Below are 21,461 nucleotides of genomic sequence, written 5' to 3' on the forward strand. Positions count from 1 at the left end.
CACTAGCATTGTCGAGCCGGGATGGTCCAGGCTGTTTTCTATTGTCTGTTTTGTCACCATAATCAAGTAAACAAGAATCAGAGCACTGAGAGAGGGTGAAAGAAAGTCTCTACTCTGCATGAGAAACGTGGAGAAACCTCAGCCGTGCATCTTTTGTTTCTGTGTATGATATGCATGTACAAGGCAGGGCAGTCATTTACACTCCATCTTTACAGTCCAGTGATCGGCTTAATTGATCCCCCTTAAATGAAAACAAATCAAAATCAGCTTAGGTATTTTATAGCTATAGCTAAGCCAAGCTATTCTGGAAGGAAATGGTGGGGAGAAAAAGAAGTGGGGAGAGAAATGGGAATGCGCTGAACGATGTCACGAATGCAGCAAATAAGGCAGAGAGGGAGAGAGGAGTAGAGTGACAGAAGAGCAAAAGATGAAAGAGAGATGAGGGAATGCACAGAGTGCTAAAAGTGGAGGGGGAGTTGAAAGTATGGGGTTTGGGGAGGGAGAGACAGAGAGTGTATGGTTTATTAAAGAAATAGAAAGAACACAGTGCTATCTTGAGATTTGAGTAAAGGCAACCTTAGATGAAGTCCCATAATGAGAGGCCAGAGAGAGAGAGACACACAGAAAGTACCAGCTAGTAGAAAAGAATAATAAGAAGAGAGGGATCAGAGGAAAAGTGGGTGAAAGAGGAGGAGGGAGAAAAAGAAGCAAGCTAGAATAGTGCACTTGTTTCTGTCGATGCTATTATGAGGCCATCGGATGGACAGCATAGGAAGACCTTTGTTTTCCAGGACAGAATTACATACTAGTTCTCTTCATTTGTCATATTCTGCTTGTCCTCCAGCCACCCCCCACCCCCCACCCCCCACCCCCCTCTCTCCCTCTCTCCCTCTCTCCCACACAGTTTTTTTCTGTCTGTACTGTATGTCTTCAACCACAATTCATTTTCTGTTTTGCCCTTCCCATGTCTCTGTCTCTCTGTCCTTTTCTGTCCGTCTACAACACCACATTCTCTCATATACAATCACTGTGAGTCTGTGTTTAAATTTAAATGAGCTCAGGACGTCTTTCAGGCTGGTGTGTTTGAGGATGCAACAAAAACCATTAATATTCAGCAGGACAGGAAGCACATGCAAGATATGCAGTATGACAGAATCACTCTTTTTCCATTCTTTTATGGTATGCATGCAGGTAATCACAGTGTCTTTATCTAGCTTACATACTAGCAAATGTAGACAGAATCTCAGTCATTGCTTGTATTATATAAGGTTTTTAGCATAGGAATTTAGGAAACTCAATTATGCATTCATATATATGCTCACTATCCACTTTAATAGGAACACTTGTACACCTGCGGTCCAGTCTGTGCCCATGATAGCCTCAGATTCCTGTTCTTGGCTGACAGGAGTGGAATCCAATGTGGTCTTCTACTGTTGTAGCCCATCCACCTCAAGGTTCGATGTTTTGTGCATGTTGAGATGCTTGTTTTGCTCACCACAGTTGTAAAGAGTGATTGAGTTACTGTAGACTTCCTGTCAGCTTAGATCAGTCTGTTTATTCTCCTCTCTCTCTCTCATCAACAAGGCATTTCCAGCCGCAGAACTGTCACTCACCCACTCAATGTTTTTTGTTTCTAGCACCTTTCTGTGTAAACTCTAGAAACTGTTGTGTTGAGATCAGCAGTTTCTGAAATACTCAAACCAGCCCATCTGGTACCAACAACCATGCCACAAACAAAGTAAACACTAACTGAAGCGCTTGACCTGTATCTGCATGATTTTGTGCATTGTGCTGCTGCCACATGATTGTCTGATTAGATAACTGCATAAATGAGCAGGTGTACAGGTGTTCTTATTAAAGTGGATGGTGAGTGTACATTTCTCTTTTCATTTGTGGTGTTTATTTCTATTAAATAAATAAATATTTCAAGCTCCTCCTTCCCCTCTCTCTCTCTCTCTCTCTCTCTCTCTCTCTCTCTCTTTCTTCTCTTGCCTGTTTCTCTTACTCTTTTTTATTTTGTTGTTCATTTATGTTCATTAATAATACTAAAGCCAAGCATAAGAGGGAAAAAAAACACAAAATTTTAAATTAAAATGTGTGTGGAGTGAGAACCTCTCTGAACCATTGTTCGTATATGCTTGAGTTGATATTTGTAATATACTGGAATAAATGCACTTATTTGACAAAGCTTTTTATGTGTATATCTATTTTGTGAAATAGATGTAAAAATGGAAAGAATTTTTAATGGTTTTATTCAACACAGTGATGCATCATGCTCAGTTTCTGTGTCCATGGGAGTGGATCAAAGTGAAAATGAACTCTTATATGAGCTATAAAGCGCTTCACATCCACTGGCCTGAAGCATATTGAACTCTTTAAAAGGAAATGTACTGCAGAGCTTGATTCACCTCTGAATGTTGTTCAGTATCGGGTCACAGGTGTCAGTACTAACTTATTTGCTTGCCTACGTTTGGCAATAAATCAAAATATATTTAAGGAAATTACAAATATTCAAGTCTGAGCTCATGTTATCCATTGTACATGTACATCAGAAATGAAAATAAAGTGATATGAGTAATTAATTATTAATAATTAATTATTGATAATTAAACAATAACAGACCACATAAAGGGACAACAAGCAATAAATCCATTATAAAAGATGGAGATCATATTGAGGCTTATGTTAATACAAACGTTAAACTGTGGGTAACATTGAATCATTAAACATTAAACAGCACAATAGTCAATAGACCATGCAAATGGCTCAGGTTTACGGAAGTTAAATAAATGAAGACACTTTGAAGTCTTCATTTAATCTTTCATGAGGGAGTATAGAGGGGATAAAGTAATTAATGATGCATTCAGGAGGAAGACAGGTTGGGATGGCTGATGGCATGAGGCAGAAGAGACTCTTTATGCGTCTGTTACTGAACTGGATGCATTGGTGTCATTAGGCAGATGGCAGATATGTGGAAAAGTCTCAGCTATGGCGTGTGAGGGCTAAACATGGCTCACGATTGGAGTCTGATCCTTCTTAGAATCGCTAAACTTTATAAAATGTGTTTTTATCATTAAATCCTATCAGGGGTATTACAGTGTGAAAAGTGTCACTACAGTTTGGATTGAACATATGACAGGAAATGTTATTGCATCATAAAAGAAAGAAGGCAGTTTCCAATATGCAAATACAGCTTTCAAATATGCTAATGTGTTTAAAAATGTGACATCCAGCCTGCGACTTTACTTAAAAATAAAGTTAGTGATATGTATCTCATGTGGTTGACTGGTCTCAGGTATTTAATCTAATATTCGTAAATAAACTCACCCCAGTTGGTTACATAAAGCTATAATGGACAGTATTTTTGTTAGCTTATTAGCTCCATTACTATTGCACAAATACCAGAATAACCTCACAGGCATTACCCAATTATGATAAAATGTAAAATGAGGGTATTTTCGAGAATAACTTTAGAAGAATATCTTTTCAGTTAGTCTCCATTAATCGCTGTTAAGTCATGATGTTATTCATGAAAAAACACTCAGTAATATTAGGCTAGCTATACTCTGTGGAGACAAACAGTGCATATAAGCTTATAGTCACGTTTACAGTTAAATGTGCGATGGTTTGTAAACACACCAATGCAGTCCTGACTGCTGTACCATGCAGACTCTGTGCAGTCGAGTACAGAATTACACACGCGTGTGACTACAAATTGCAGCAAAAATGTATCTTTTGTAAAGCCATTTCTATGCTATGCCATTTTCTAGAGTGTAGCAATGCTGGTTTTCTGAGGAAGGGGCAGTCACACGTGGGGTTGGGAGATTTTATATAAATTGCATATTTCTTGAGTTTGGATTTCTTGGAAAAAAGTAGGCACTTCTGTTCCTTTTTCTTGTTGTCTGATGACATTTTTTTTGGAACTGCCACATCAAGAAATTCATTATTCATTAAAGGATATAAAATGCCTTGGGTGACTTTAAAGGAAGGTGAATACCAGGCATGCTCTGAAAAATGATCAGCTATGAATAGATGATTTTAAAAAGTATCATCTCCTGAGGAGCACAGTGTCTACAAGAGTTCATTCCAACTCCACACAAAACCCATTAATTTCACTGATGAGCTCTTTACAAAGAAAGCTATCGAAGTAGTGAAGTCAGGTTTAGAGACTGAGTTCAGGTGCCTCTGGGTTACACTTTCAAAGGACGGAAGTTGAAAGACAGAGTTCGAGTTTCAATGGAACAAAGTGCTGGTAGACCGACTGAAGCTCGGAGGGGAGACTCACAAAGACCTAATAAAAAGGAAAGGAAAGAGAGCGAGTAAACACTCCTTCCAAATGTTAGAATTGTCTTTACACTATAAAGAATTTAGAAAATGCACCCCAAATAGGTATTGATACCAAATTGATATTGATGAACTGATTCATCTTCTTTGGAAAATGGCTTTCCTACTTTTTCCTAAATACAAATACCACAACCACATGCAAGACCACAACTGATAGAGCTATAAATTGTGTAACTGTATTTCCTACAAATTGTGTAACTGTATCTCCTAAAATAACTGAACGGTATCTCCTAACATAACTGAGCAGCACCCAATAACAATGACCAGGGGGCTCGACAGCATCAGAAATGGATTTATCCAGACCACAGTCTCACATCACCAAGAGCCCATTGTGTTGTAGCAGCATTTTAATGAGATGAGGGAAGGGTGGAGAACAGAGAAAAAAGAATGGCAAGCATGTCTGTGTCCAATGGATTTGGAACTAATTAAGTTCATACAACAGATAGAAACTCCACAGTCGAAACACTACTGCCCTAAAACACACACACACACAAACACACACACTGAGAGCAGTAAACACAAGTTTTTCTCTAATCAATCCAGTATCTGTGTTCTGCATGAAAAGATCAGCAGTAGTGAGGCCTTATGGTGGTCCCTGTCTCTCTTTCTCTCCACATATCCCTTCCTCTTGTTCTCCCTATACCCTCCCTCCATCTGACACTCTATCTCACTCTACTTCTGGCCCTCCTTTCCTCCATCCCTCTGGTGCTCCATACCTCTGCTCCTCTAGCCTTCCACACCCCCATTCCTCTAGTCCCAAATTTTGTAGATGTAAAAAAAAAATCAGTCCCTCTCAAACACGGTTCTAATGAACGTGACCACAGTGTACAAAAACTCAAATATACTGCCAGATATTAAATATATAATAGCAGTATGCCTGTATTGTAGTTAGCTTACACTTTTTGTGTTTCCAGAACTTCAACAGACATGTTTCAAGCTTATGTCTGGAGATTAATTTGTGGCATGCTTGCTGACTATTTTAGCACTCGACTGATTTAATATTCTGTCCAATAGTAGAATGTTTCCTTTAACAGCACTGTCTGATCACTGAATGTACGTGGCCAAACTCAAAATTTTCTCTTTCCAAACCCTGTGCACTAATTTAAAGTCCAACATCAAGACCATTTTTTGCAAAATACCTTATGTTGTTATATTCAAAAGTAATATAAAAAAAACAATTCTTACTGAAGTATTAAAACATGCAATTTCCTTAAATAGTTATTCCACCAAGGTAATACAATTGTTTTGTATTATAGGGGTATTGTTATAAATAAATGAAAGCTGTGAGAATGAGTAGCCCAATTCACTGACACAAATAGTCTACATTCATATTGTAATGAGCAGAGCTCATGAAAAGCATAACGAAGCATGTACAGTCCCCTCCAAAAGTATTGGAACAGCAGGGCCAATTCTTTTGTCTATACACTAAAGACATTTGGGTTTGAGATCAAAAGATGAATATGCGACGATAGATCAGAATTTCAGGTTTCATTTCCTGATGTTTGCATCTAGATTTGTTAAACAACTTAGAACGTTGCATATTTGTTGGCAGACCACCTAATTTTTAAGCGAGCAAAGGTATTTGAACAGATAGCCTTAAAGTACTTAAAGTAAATAACACTTAATATTTAGTTGCATATCCCTTGCAATAACTGCATCAATTGAGCGACTCACTGACACTAGCAAACTGCATTCTTCTTTTGTGCTGCTTTTTCCAGGCTTGTACCACAGCTTCTTTCAGTTGTTGTTTGCTTTTGGGGGCTTCTCCCTTTAGGCTCCTCTTCAGGAGGAGAAATGCATGTTCAATTGGGTTAAGGTCTGGTGATTCACTTGGCCAGTCTAAAACCTTCCACTTCTTTCCCCTGATGAAGTCCTTTGTTGTGTTGGCAGTGTGTTTTGGGTCATTGTCTTGCTGCCTGATGAAGGTCCTCCTAATTAGATTGGATGCATTTCTCTGTAAATTGGCCTCTATATTTCTGCCCTCAAAGTTTTCTTTGAATGTTGGATTGTGATACCTTCACCCCTCCCCTGTGGAGGTTGTTGATGTCACTGACTGTTGTTTTTGGGGTTCTCTTCACAGCTATCGCTATCGCAGACATATTTCTGTCATCAACTGCTATTGTTTTCCTTGGCCAACCTGTTCAATGTCTGGTTGTTAGTACTAGAAACTAGAGGATTCTTTCTTTTTCAGGACATTCCAAATTGTTGTATCAGCTATGCCAAATGCTTGTGCAATGGCTCTGATCAATTTTCCCTCTTTTCTCAGCTTCAAAATGGCTTGCTTTTCTCCTATAGACAGCTCTCTGGTCGTCATGTTGGTTTATCCTTTTTAACAACAAATGCAGCCTTCCCAGGGCTCAAAGCAAGAGTAGACATTCAGAGCTATTAATTGTTTAAACAATCAATCTAACAGGCCACACCTGGGCAACAAGAAATACCTGTCAGTCACATGTTCCAATATATTTGATCACTTGAAAAATGGATGGATTCAAACAAAAGGTGTCATGTTAACACATGTTCTAAGTTAACACATCTAGATGTAAATATCAGGAAATTCTGAAATTTTGAAAAGAAAGTAAAAGCTGAAATTCTGATCTATTGTCTTATATTCATCTTCTGATCTTTAACCCAAATGTCTTCAGTGTATAACAGAAACAAAAGAATTGGCTTTGCTGTTCCAAAAAGTTTGGAGGGGGCTGAATGAGAGGAGATTACCCTTGGCCAGTATTCTAATTTCTATATAGAGATGTATTTATTATAATGTCCGCAAGATTCCCATGCTGCATGGCTGGACAGTTTAAATGTAGCTCGATAAAACTGGAAAACAACGAACCTGGCAAAACTGATGACAGTTAAATATAATCTGGCCATATGCATCTGCATTTGTGATAGGAACACCTGAGGTGGATTTTAATACCAGATGGGCCTCTCATTCCCTCTGGCCCTCCCTGACATTTTTTTCTGGCCTTCATGTTCTCCATAGCTCCTTCCCACTAGCTCTCCCTACCTTGCAACCTCTATCTGACCTTCTCACAAGTCCCCCCTCTCGCTCTCCCTTTCTTTCCTGTTTCACTCTACTCTGCTCTCATCTTCTGTCTTCCCATTTTACACTATCCTGTGTGCAGTGTGTAAATTCAGAAGCAAGGCTACATCAGGTCGTAAAAATGACTGTGATGTTTGTAGAGCTTTTAGAAAGGAAGGATTTAAATGGATCTGTAGAAGAGGAGGGAGGGGCAGAGAGGATTTTGAATGAACTGGAGAGAAACAGTGATGGGAAAAGGGGTGGAAGAAAGGCGGAAGGAAGTGGTTGAGATCAAGAGGGAGTGGGTAAGATGAAGGTGTGAGAGAGGGAAGGTAGAGGAACAGGGTGTAGAGGCTATCAATCACTCGACTCATGTCACAGTTACAAGCAATGTCCATGTGGTCATGGCTCATATGTAATCATGTGTGTGTGCATGTGTGTCTGAGTGATGGCACCGTGCCAAGATCCAATACAGCAAGCTACCTGATTGAATGGCTGCTTTGGGAACGGAAGGAATGGGCAATCAAGTTAAGGCAGTTACCGCAGCGAGCTACAATCATAGATACCCGTGTCTGCGTTGGCCATGTTCATGTATAGGGGTGAAAGTGCATATCTCTGATGTGTGTGGGTGTAAATTGGTGTTTCAGAGGCTACATTTTTGCACAGAGGTTGAGTGTGTGTGGGTGTGTGTTTGTTTAATGTTTTGGCCTCACTGATATCAGGGTCTTTCAGTAGCACTTGGTACATCCTGACAGATAACTACTGAAATATTTCAGTAGTGATTTGCTGGATATTTCTTATATTGGAGCAAAGAACTGAAACAGTTACCCAGGCAATGCTGAGCAGTCATTGAGCAGCACTTTGATGTTTTATCATTCTTTTAATTGATGATTTAAAAAAATACTATAAAGAGCAGTAAACAGTAATAAATGAAATGAAGTCAATACATGGTGTGATGATCCTTTGCTTTAAAAAAAAAATCGTAGTCTCAGTTACTATGTGTGCAGTTTTATAAGGAAATTAGCTGTAAGTTTTACTGAGCATCTTGCAGAAGCAGCCACAGTTCTTCTGGAGACTTTGACTCTCACACTTGCTTCTTATTTTTGCAGCAAAACCCAGCAGCCTTCATTATGTTTTTTTGTCTGAAAAGTGTCTCTTATGTAATATGCTGCTTTCTTTACTGACATACAAACATTTTTCTGTAACATTTAATTTTGTGCTGGAAAACTAATGTTTGGCAATCTAAAATGTTTTTCTAAGGAATCAGTAATGTAGAAGTCATAAAATAGAAATCAATAACAAAGTTTGTACTAAAAAAAAATAGGGTGACTAAGACTTCTGCACAGTGCTGTGAGAATAAGGTCTCTTCCAAATCAAATTTTTCAGAATTCATAAAATTAAATTTTCCCTCATCCTTGGTTTTCTAGTCTTCTCTATGACCATCCATATATAGTCACAAGCTGTTTCATTTATTCTATATTTTAAAAAATTGAAGAAAGAGACCAAACACATCAATCTCCCATTCTTATTTAATATTTAATTTAATATATATATATATATAAAATGCCTTAACCAAGCAAAAGAACACAACAGGCACAGTTCTGGTATTAGCAGATCTATATTTTCTATCAGAGACCTTGTCTCTGGTTTCAATAAAAACTACAGAATTAAATATAGTTCATCCTTGATCACATTCATTAACTTCCTCCAGAGTACCTGTTGGTGACTCAGTGCTTTCAACACATCCTTAGCTTCAACTCACTTGCACTTTTCTGTGTTTTGAATAATTTGTTCTCAGATATCCGTGACCGCAGGAAGAAACCTGTCATGCTGTTCATTCATGGCGGCTCATACATGGAAGGAACCGGAAACATGTTTGACGCAAGTGTGCTGGCAGCTTATGGCAACGTCATTGTGGTCACCATGAACTACAGACTGGGAGTGCTAGGTGAGTCTCCTGTATCTTATTCAGAATAATCATATGAGCATTTGCAGATTGTTAGACAAATGTAACAATCTTCATTAAATGAACCAACCTTTGCTTCCTTTTGATGGATTATAGTTATTAGACTCAAGATCAGAGCAAGGCTCTACCATATAGTGTTTACATAGTAGTCACAGGCTGCCAGTTAGCCTACATGTCAGAGATCTGTTTCTGACTGCTTTTAGGTTTTGAGTCAGTTTGCTGCTGCTAGTATAGGAATGCATGCCTAAAGTTCCTTCCCTCATACTTGATAATTCTAATATCATTAGAGCAGAATCTGTTTCTGGATATTGTACAACAGCAGTGTTAAATGGTATGTTGGAGCAGAAACACTAATTTGTGCTAAAAGTGCTGTTACAAAGACTGAATTTGGACACCACACTATCTGTTCTTTTTGATCAGGTTTAATACCCAAATGAACACTCTTATTCTAGACCTACATCAGTTTATCATCTTATTGTCATGATTTTTATCACGTATTAAGGCAGAGATGCTATGAAACTGCAACGCGATAGATCTCCATCAGTGAAAGTGAAAATCCCTGCACTGATAGCAGTCGTGCAACCACTTTTAAACACCGAAAATATGTGCCATTTTAGAAAGCCCTGCTTTAATGTAATTCAACTATAAAAACTACTAAGAGTGTTGTGTGTCACCCAAAATAGCTGTCAGTGATGCTTTCACTATATTTACTGCTGAATTTCAACCCAAATATGTCATGAGGAAACACAGCTTAGTTGTTGTCTATGGAATATAAATAGAGGATTGATTTCATACCTTTTGAAGAAACTGATGACAAAACCTTTTGTGATGTGCTTATAAGCTGAGACTTTGAGCCATGTATGAATAAGCTTGAATATAGTGAGGAGGAACTGAGACAATAAAAGAGGCTTCATGAGCAGCAGCCAAAGATGCATTATCAGTTCCCATTGAGGAAAATAGCAATTGGCTGTGCTTATACCGGCCTTACCCACCAACACCAAGCCAAGAAAAATCAGTGTGTTGCTATCAGAGGTGGGAACTAACAAAGAACTGTTACTCCAAAGTTAAGTCTCCATTTTATGGATCTGTGCATTAATGGAGACTTTTTTTTTTACCTAATACTTTTGACTACACTTCTCTGTAATATGTAATGTCATAAGATAACTTTTTAGCATCAGACAGCTTGAAGGAGTTGATCGAAATTCCTAACAAATCTTTTGAAGTCCCTTTTGGAAAAGCACTTTAGGGGAACTAGAATATGCTTACCACTGATCTGCAGGATCTTCAAATCCGTTGCTGTGAGTGCTGTAAAAAGATAAATATGTTTATCATTTGGTTCTCTGAGACATTGCTCCGGTACTGTCATCCTTTGCTGGAATATCCCTTTAGCATACAGTACATTAAGTGCCACTGTGCATATGATAATTCTTAGGTCATTACTCAACCAAAATTCCTCACAGTGTGTTTTGTGTATTGTTATCTAATTTTCTAACAACTTTGTTTGCTTAGTCTCTAGCTACCACCTCATTTTCAAGAATCCTTGGAAAGGAAGTTCAACAACACGTTACCTTACCCTCCGCCCTAAAGAACCATTTGATTGATAGATTCTTTAAGCATTTTTGTTGGTGCCACAAAAAGTTAGCACATTTCCCACCATAAATGTTAATGTTATGTAAAAGGATATGAAATTAATAACTATTAATTACTACTAATAATTATTGATTGTGCCATAGCAATTTATTATGGCAAAATCAAAAAATGAGTAGAGAATTATTGACCAATTTAATTAAGGAAACAAACAAGGCATTGCTCTAAAGAAATTTTTTTTTTTTTTGGCCTTTATATAAACTCTGGACACAAGCAAAATTTGTATTGAGATTTTCTCAGATGTATGTAAATAAGTTATTATCTAGTAAAGAGATAAATCCAAATGACTGGCTCTAGTAAAATCCTCAATCCTATGGAGTGGATTGTCCAATGATCCCCCTCCAATTCTCATAGCTTTAGTTCCAGTCTGAGGTTAGTTCCAATTCAACAATATTTGGTGCACAGAAAGTAAGACAAACTTATAACTGTTGTGTAATTCTTTTATGGGTTTTATTAAAATGCTTGCATGTTCGTATGCAACCATTTCTTATTGGAACTGGGTAAGCCAAGTCCATCAGCGATAATAATAACATTTTTTCCACACCTATCTTGAGCCAAATCAGCAAGTTAGCATGAATGCAGGGTTAGAAGCCCAGTTGAACCATAAACTGAGCATGTGATTGAATAAGGAGTTCTGATTTTGGCTGTTCAGCACTGTGAGTGGAACAACTGAAAGAAGGCAGGTCCTAGAAGAGCATTTTGGGGCCCATAAACACTAAATAATATTTTCCACTTTAGCTTTATATGACTGAAATATTGGCACGATGTACATTCATGCAAGTCAGCGGTGGCTGTGATAGCTTTATTGGGTGAGCACGGTTAGAAATATGCTTTCCCATCTCTCACTTTAACTACAGGGCTGCCCAGAGCTATCGCCCCAAGATTTGTGCTTCATTAGCAAAAATGGAAAGGTCTGCTAAAAAAAAATAGAAAGAAAGTTGTTTAAAGCTCCAAAGCAACTCTGTCTCCTTCAGAGCATGTGGGACTGCGACAGTGTGAGCTTCACTTACATACACACCATGTACGGTTACACACATTGCTTATATGGATGCTCAATTTTTAGATACATAGTACAGGTGCCTCTAGCAGATTCGAAGTTCAGCAAGTGGGGCCTCAACTACTGTTCAATATTGACAATTCATAAGAAATTTATAAGAACTGACTGCACACATCCTGCAAACTTCTGTCTCCAGTGCCGTATTAGTGCCATACATTGTTGCTTTTGGCCTCACATACAGCACAAAGCAGGGATTATGAGGAGGAAAAAGAACAGTGTGCATTCATATGTGTGTGTGTGTGTCTATGCATGGATACGACTGTCTGGGAATAATGCCACAGTGTAATGCCATACAGGGACAGACAGATGGACCGGCAGAAAGACAGAAACAGAGTGCCAGCTCAAACTGAATGATAAAGTGCAGGTCAGCATGCAGTGGAAAATCACTGTCCTAAGCTCAATTCTGCTGGCCTTCAGAGACAGATGTGCCTTTCTCAAATGTTGTGTGATACAGAATCACCTGGTCGTCAAAAGAATTTACATATATATTTTACAAGTGTTTTCGCTGGTTTTATTTGAAAAACATAATAAGCTAAATTATTTACTTCTGTTATTAGGTTAAGGTAAGGGTTAGTTTTAGGTGTAACATATAATTAATTAGCAACAGTCATCATTAGGTCAATGGAAGGTTCTCAAAGATAGAAAATATTTGTGTGTGTGTGTGTGTGTGTATGCGCATCCTTAGCCCAGCCTCTTCCAATCTGCAGATTCCAACCAAGAACTAGAAGGCTGTAGGTTTTGTAACCTTGTGGTCTACAATTTTTTTTTTTTTCAAAGAAAAGCAGCTAAAAGAACAAAAAAAAAAGGTTCTGTTGGGGTACTTAAGTTGAGTTACAAGCATTAATACAGCTTTGATTTGAATACCTAAAAAAGGCACAAGATACATATGCACACAGTCTTACCCAACCTCAGTAGACAAGGGGATTTTTCCCCAAAATTTTTGTTTAAAAAAGGTAATTTTCCTCATGGTACTTTCAAATATTATAAAGGCATGCACACGCACAGACACAGATACACACACACACACACACACACACACATACACCGATCAGCTATAACATTAAAACCACTTATGGGTGAAGTGAATAACATTGATTATCTTGTTACAGTGACATGGGGTGGGATATATTAGGCAGCAAGTGAACAGTCAGTTCTCAAAGTCGATGTGTTGGTAGCAGGAAAATTGGCAAGCGTAAGGATCTGAGCGACTTCGACAAAGACCAAATTGTGATGGCTAAACAACTGGGTCAGAGCATATCCAAAACGGCAGGTCTTGTGGGGTTTTCCCGGTATGCAGTGGTTACCGTCTGGTCCGATCCCACAGAAGAGCTACTGTAGCACAAATTGCTGAAAAAGTTAATGCTGGTTGATAGAAAGGTGTCAGAACACACAGCGCATCGCAGCTTGCTGTGTATGGGGCTGCGTAGCTGCAGACCAGTCAGAGTGCCCATGCTGACCCCTGTCCACTGCTGAAAGCGCCTACAATGGGCACATGAGCATCAGAACTGGACCATGGAGCAATGGAAGAAGGTGGCCTGGTCTGATGAATCCAATTCCAATACTAAAAATACCTAAAAATCGGGTGGTCTGCCACCAAAGCTGCCATGTTCTAAGTTGTTTAACACATATACATGTGAATATCAGGATGTAAATATTAGACCATTTCAGTACTTTTGGAGGGGACTGTGTATGTGTATATATAGTATATGTAAAATATATGTGGATGTGTGTTAGATAGATAGATAGATAGATAGATAGACAGATAGACACACACAATTATGGTTTGTGACCCTACTGGCCTCTGAGGTGCCTCTTGTTAAATAAGGCATGTGTATGTTTTTGTCCAAATGTTCTGCATTTCCCACAGCACATACACATTACTCATGTCTCTCAAAGTGAATCCTGAAGAGAATGTGGTTATGGGGAGCACATTGATGCTACCCTTTTTCCTCTCTCAGCTCAGCATCCCTTGTTGCCTTGGTGGCGGTTGCCGTGGCAGTGATTAAGACTCAGGCCTCGCCCCGTTCCTGTCTGTCTGGCCGATGATTGAAACGCTGTCTTGACCATCAGGTCATCCAACACACTGGATATCACAGCATCTACACTGCTAATAAAGCAAGGAGAAATTTGACTCATCCTTTTTTTCTGCACTTTCCTCTCTTTCTCAGTTCTTTTTCTCTCTGCTTTCCTCTGTTAGTCATATGGGTTTCTGGGGCTTTTTTGTTTGTTTTTGGTTAAACCCCTCCTTGAATTACAGTGAGCAGGATGTAGTTTCGTCTGTGGGGAGCTAATTTATTCCTGCACATGCTGTTCAGTTATTGATCCTTGTGTGTGTGTGTGCGTGTGTGTGTGTGTGTGTGTGTGTTTGTGGGGGGGGGGGGGGTTGGGTTTATATCTTGATGGGGACCAAATGGGGACCTACCCACAAGGATAGGAATATTTAATAGTTCTGACCTTGTGGGGACATTTGGCTGGTTCCCCTGAGGAAAAATGCTTTTATACAAAAACACCAGCTTTGATTTAAAAAACTAAAGATTTAGATTTAGGTATAACATAGCATTAAATAGCCTAATAATTATGTAAACGAAAGGTCCTTACAAGATCAGTAAGACAAATGTGTGTTTGTGTGTGTGTGTTTGTGTGTGTGAGAGTAAATGAAAAAAGATGAAAAAGAATTACGTAGCCAAAAGTGAGAGAGAGGGAGTATGTGGCATTGGTTGCTAAAAATAAAATTCACAGCTGCCTTTTAAATCTGCACTGAGCCCTGTAGTCACTAAAACATAAAATATAAAATATACAAAATAGTCATACAATGTGAACTTAAAACACAGTGACCATATACGCACATCCATATAGGAAGACTCAAACACACTTCGCAAAGTGAACTGACATTCAGGACAAGAGCATGCTCAAGAAAGGACATACCCAGGTTTTAGCTGAGTGTGTGCTTGTGTTTGTTGTTGTTGTGTGTGTGTGTGCGTGTGTGTGGCATGTAGTTTGCTTCAACAAGATTGTGAGAGATATTAAGACGTGAACGAAGAGCTTCTCCAAATCCAGACCATCCGGACAGTTTCCATAGCAACCTATGGCAGAATTGATAAGCCAGGGTCTCTTGACTCTGATAGAAAAAGCCAGCGGAGGGGGGGGAGAGGCTGGAAAGGAAGAAGAAAAAGTGGGGGGAGAGATAGACGGATGACATTAATAAGTATGGTGAGATAGTTTAAAGTGAATACCACACATTACACACACACACACACACACACACACACACATCAGTACTGATCTTTTATTTTCTCCTTTCTGTTTCTTGTACCTCATCTGTCTGTTTTCCCTTGTGTTTTTATCCATTGTCTCTTTTCTCTTTATCCTGCTGTCTTTTTTAGGTTCTTGACCTCCTTGTTCATTACCTATTCCCTCTTTCCCAAGCATCCTGAACTGGGTGAAAAGATTAATGGAGTGTCTGGCTCTGACGGATGTGTAACATCCCAAATGCTTGTTTCTAGTCTTCTAAAACTTTGTCTCTGTTATTGGTAAGGAATAAAACACAAAGATGTGTGCTGTTGTAGGTGGTGTGATGGAGCCTGACACAAAGCAGATTATTTTCCAATAACAGCATGTTCTGAAGTGTTTTATTCATCATATAAGACAGCAATTTGCCAATGATTACATTTTTACTTTATTAACAAATTATGTCATGCTTTTTAGCCATTTACAGATACATTAAATGTTGTGGAACATCCATAAACAACTGAGTTCATGTTATCACTTTCTTTATAGCAGGTGTCTTGTTTCTCTGTCTTGAAGTTTATAAGACAAAAATGCAGAGAAACCTGAAGTCACTTCCTCTGACAGAAAACTTATTGCCTGTTACAAAGTGCTGAGGCTCCTTCCATAAATGATAAGTAAAAGTATCCTAACAGCAAGCGTCACAATGTCACTGATTATAAAATTTTCATTGTTAAATAGCAACACATTTTTTAAAAGTCAGTTTATTATTAGATTCGATTGTACAGAACATCCGCCCTGTGAATGAGCTCTTACTATAGAAACAATAACTTATTAGAACTGACAGAGAATTCATGAGCAACTTTTCCTCCAATGACTGGTACGTTGAGTATCAAGTTTTAAAGTGTGCTCAGACGTTAAGTGTGACATTTGTGTTTGACGCCCACTTGAACCAGTAGGAATTGGACACGATGATGTTGGAGAAGAGGCAGCTGTGGTCTCTTCTCATCCCATCATATTTAACTTGTCTCAGAATTTGCATGGCTCAGTAGCTGAAGGTGGAAAATCTTTTGCTGCACTGATATTTCCTGTCATGCCACGAAGTGTGGGATGGGGCAAGTAAGCTATTGCCTTGCACTCATGAATGGCAAATCAGCCAAACCTGCCCACTAGTCCAGGACTATATTTGACCTCCATCTGAGTGGAGTGACTGCAGGGATTTTGAAACGGTATGTGTGAAACTGAGTGTAATGGGATGTGAATGGAGGGATTCTCTTTTTCTATGTCTGTCTCTTGCTGTGAAATCTGTCCCCTGAGGAGAGACTCGGACTGTACTCCAGCTGCTCCGAGCCTACTATCGCCTCACTGATTGAGCTCCAAAAAGCAGCAGATGAAGCCTCTTCTCTTCTCATCTCCTTGTTGCTTGTCTGTGCTTCTGTTTTTTTCTTTTCTCGTCATTTTGTTCATCCACTTAAGTGTTAAGTCCTTCTTTCCTATTATTTGTTCATCTTCTCTTCTCTTCCTGTCTCTATGATTGACTAGAGGTCCTGTGACTGACATGTTCACCTCTTACTTCAAGTAACCCAATAATTAATAAAGGTTAAAAAGGGGGAAGATATTATAAAGGAGAAACTGATTGGAATGAAAAAAGGTATATCTGGAATGTGTGGAGAGAAGATGATAGAGGAAGAGGATTGGTACAAGAACGTAAAAATCTGTGGGGAGGAGTGAGTAAAAGGAACAGAGAGGAAGATTGGGGGCAGAAAAAGGAAACTTGAAATGAAAGAGATGGAAATGGAGAAGTGAGAGAGCAGGCCACTTATCTATTCACTCAGACATGTCGAACACAGGCTGCCCCTCTACACGTAACACACTGCAACAGCTGCTAAGAGAACACGACCACATCTGCTCCGGCTCCTCACTCTCTCTCTCATTCTCTATCTCTCTCAGCCCTCTTTCCAGCTTTGATTATGCCAGTGTACAGTGTGTGTAGCCAGAGGGGAAGCTGCCTGATCGCGAGTGATTAAGTCAGGTGGGCTTGAACAGTTAAGTGGGAGCCTGAATAATTAAAGTAGAGAGCATAGATACGGCATATGATACTGCATCAGCATTGCAATGCGAGTACTCCAGTGTCTTCCTCTTTGTATCTCTCTTTTCACAGGGAAAACATTTCTAAGTGGTTTAATCACACAGTCATATTACAGATATACTTGCATTTTAATCAACAATCATTTAAAAATGGACCCCATTTATCCTGCTGCATGTCTGTTTTTTTTCTCTTTTTGCATATGAGTGAAGTGCAAATTTCATTCTACTAGACATCCTACTTTCCTATCCTACCTTCCATAATAATAACAACAGTAATAACCTTTTATTACTATAGAATCTTTCAAATACAGTTTAATATGCAGCTCAAAGTGCTTGGCAAGGAATATGTATAGACAGATTTCAAAGAAAATGAAAGCTTTGAAGGAAATAAGATTGTGCTCATGCCTCTGGTGAGTGTATATACAGTTAGCTTGCGTTGCTAGTCTGCCAAACCAGTTGTCACACTGATTAGTGCCTTGTTTATGTTAAACTAATCAGCTATAGAGGATATATACAGCTACTACTGTTTCTCAAAGCAAGGAGCAAAATTAGGGGGTTGCTACTTGCCCACAAGAGACAAAATTATAAGCAAATTGCTGTGTGCTCATGTGAATGTGGGGTTATGCTATGTAGACTTACGTGTTGGGCGTGTTGTGAATTGTAGGTTCTGCAGTATCCTTACATCTCTCCTCCAAAGCCCATACACAAGCATCCACACTGGTCCCACTGTGAGTGTTATGACCATTATAATTTCCATACTAGGCAAATTAGGCAAGAAATGTTACATAAAAATATAATTACTGTGGTTTAAAATTCCCCAACAACGCACACACACACACACACACACACACACACACTGGTGGGAGATGGCATATGGTAATGGTCAAGATGTTTAAGGGTCAGTGGAGGTTGCATTTCAGGGATTTGAGCACTGTGTGTGAGAGTGCATGTGTGTGTGTCACTACACTTGACACTGTGCAGCAATCTGTTCGTGCTAATTCAGTCGCTAATTCATTAACTAATTAGCTGGTGCATTCTGGGAAAGCAACACATTTCCTTTTAACACATCTTAAACCTAGAGGAGGATGTTTCTCCTAATATATTGTGTTGCAGTTATAGTCTTGAATAAAGCTGTTTCAGTCTGCTGAACTAACACAAAGACACAAGTGCTAATTTGCTATGTGGTCTCTTTGTTTTAGAACAATTGAACAAAAACAAACATTCTGTCTCACTGTCTTACTGTAACAATGCGTCTAACTAGCAACTTAACACAATGTACTTAACCAATCAGTCTTTTCAACTCTTAATTAGCCATGGTGAGGATCTTGGCTCGCAGCCAATGAGGAAATTTGGTGATTTGGTGATGGACCGGAAGAAGAATTGAAGGATGAAGTGATATATGATCCCCACTGGGTGTTTAGAAAGCTGTGTGTGTGTGTGTGTGTGTGTGTGTGTGTAAGAGAGAGTATTCCTTTCTGGATTATGAGGTATTCTTGTCTATAGCCTTATAATACATACCTATCCACTTAAAAAAAAAGAAAGAGAAAAGAAATTTAACAGCCTAAGCCTTAAAGATGACATCATAATTTCCAAGCGTCCAATCTGATCACGTTTCCTGTCCATATAATGATTTGTCCACCAATCACACCCCCACGCCTCTTTAAGCATTCAGCACACTCCGCTGGGTCTCACTTAAAAGCTTAACGAGCATTTGCACTAATTGGCTTGATGGTAGAGAAGCCTCAGCGTGGCTTTACTGGCTTCAGTGATGGGGCAGAGGCAGGCATCAAAGGTCACTGTGTGTTCTCAGTGTGGTCGCTGCTAATATGAAGCCTGTTTCATGTTTTTCCAGTGATAATTAAGGCAGAGCTTACCAATGCAGAAGAGTTTTATTTAGTTCCTGAGGTGGATACCCAGCAGTCTACCGACCTTGCTTAGCTGGGTCAGGAACAGGGTTTGAAATTAACACCCACCCACCCACCAATTATGGCTAAAATTCACTGCTGTTCGTTTACCAGACACTTTGGCAGACAATTTAGGATGTTGTTTAGCATTCTGCTTATGACAGTCCTGCAGGTGGAAACGTCTTTTTGAGAGAAATCAGAGGATTAAATGTGCAGGTGCACAGGTGTTCCTAATAAAGTGGACAGTGAGTATATAAGTAGTGCATGTAGTTATTTCCCAGGGCACACACATTTTCATCACTCAGCTTGATCATTCTCCTTCTGGGTTATTTCATAGCTAGATGTGTAAATTGTGATGTCAGTGCTGTTTATCTGTTTACCTTACAAAAGTTTAGCTGGGCCAAATCCTATGACATATTGTTTGTGTGAAGAGAAATTCAAAAGTAAAATATGGAAAATGATGAGGAAAAAGTGGGGGAAAAAACATGCTTTGAAGAAAAAATGTGGATATATCAAGAGTGACTTGACTCAGCTAACAAGCTAATGTTTTGTCAAGATGGTTAATGTTAAAAGAAATGATGGGGAAAAAAAGATAAAACATAAGACTGAAGTCTGTTTTATGAATTAAAATTAGTTTAGCAGGGTTGAAATTTGCATGCACTCATACACACATCAATGAATCGGTTGTGTGTTTGTTCCAACAACACTGAATAAATGAATAATGAATAAATCACATGGGTCGCTGTATTTTTTATCAGTGGCTACATTTACATGCACATCAAATTCTGTTTAAGGTCTATATTTCGGTTGCAGCCATATAACGAATACGATGTTTATATGTGTACAGGCATCAGAATATTCCTGTATACATTGCCATATATATATATATAGGAATATATTCCTGTGTATATTGCCATTCCTAAATACCTAGCCTACAGCTAAGCATCTGTTAGCAACCACAATTCCTTGCGGACTGAGCATACGCATATATATCTCCTTTCAGTGGATTTTCTGAATAAGGTGTTTACATGCAACAAATTTCCGATTACAACAGACATATTCCAGGGGTGGGAATTGGAATTTGGGGAATCAGAATATTGTCTTAATCTGAATCGGGCAGTCGGATTGCGGCATTTACATGACTTAATGCTAATTAGAATATTGCCAAATTCCAGTTAATATCGGAATATTGATGGACATGTAAACGTAACCAGTGTAAGGTGTATTCGGTAGTGAATTGGGAAAGCAAGCGGCCGGTGAGCTAGTTCATTTCTAGCCATGATCAAGAGTTTTGCGAGTTAGAATTTAACTCATTTTATATGAACTTGCTAGGTGTAGTAGGAAGTCTGGGACTATACCAAGACTCACCCTTGCTTCAGTAGACAATCTCACCTGGATACTGTAGTCATACTGCTTTAATCATAAAGACTATCCTGTGCTCATCCCTGGACTCTGCTCATACTCAACATCCTTTCAACATACTTGTTTGCCTTTCCTCTTCTGTGGATGTAATGATTTATAATTTCACTATCCGGTGTCACCAAGATAAAGACAGGTTCCCTTTCTTCTCAAGCTTTCTTCCTCATGTCGTCTCAGGGAGTTTTTCCTTGCCACAGTTGCCTGTTTCTATAAAGCAGCTTTGTGAAAATGTCTATTGTATGAAGTTCTATACATATGAAATTCAATTCAACTGAATTGAATTGAACATCTGAATTAAAGTTAGGGACTCTAGGGAAGCTCACCATTGGACAGATTTCCTGTCAAACCACTGGTGGCTTGTCTGCTGTTCTTCCTCCTGATTTTATTAGACTTTATCTCAGAAAGTGTCACATATAGAAAATGAATCTTGCTCTGGTCTTTGAATAAACACACATGCTTCTCACCGCGTTGTATTTGTTTTTATTAGTTCAGTGTATGTGTAGCATGTGTTTATATGTGTATACAATATGTGTGTATTCAGGCTCTTGGCTCTTATCATTCAGCTTCATATTTGCTCGTCCACGTTTGAGATCTACTTTTATTAATCACATTCTGAAGCCTTTAATATTTAATTCAAAGGCTAAGGCACCAATCGAAATGGGATTGTGAATCAAAATGTATGAATATGTAATGCATGGTGGTAAAAGTATGAGAATATAGTGGCTGATGTTTTATTATAGCATTGCATATTTTATAATGGTAAATTAACCACTGTATATATTTGATATT

At 38.8% G+C, this 21,461-nt stretch overlaps 1 protein-coding gene across 2 annotated transcripts in view; it reads left to right on the forward strand.

Moving 5' to 3' along the window:
- Positions 1–21,461, forward strand: part of nlgn2a (neuroligin 2a) — a 161,892-nt gene that overhangs the window by 104,125 nt on the left and 36,306 nt on the right. For both annotated transcript variants that reach the window (XM_026936982.3, XM_026936983.3), the window contains one exon: positions 9,165–9,314. In XM_026936982.3, the coding sequence (XP_026792783.2) occupies positions 9,165–9,314 (150 nt within the window). The remainder of the gene's footprint in view (positions 1–9,164; positions 9,315–21,461) is intronic.

The sequence above is a fragment of the Pangasianodon hypophthalmus genome, chromosome 4 (genome assembly GCF_027358585.1).
Source record: "Pangasianodon hypophthalmus isolate fPanHyp1 chromosome 4, fPanHyp1.pri, whole genome shotgun sequence".
Taxonomy (NCBI): domain Eukaryota; kingdom Metazoa; phylum Chordata; class Actinopteri; order Siluriformes; family Pangasiidae; genus Pangasianodon; species Pangasianodon hypophthalmus.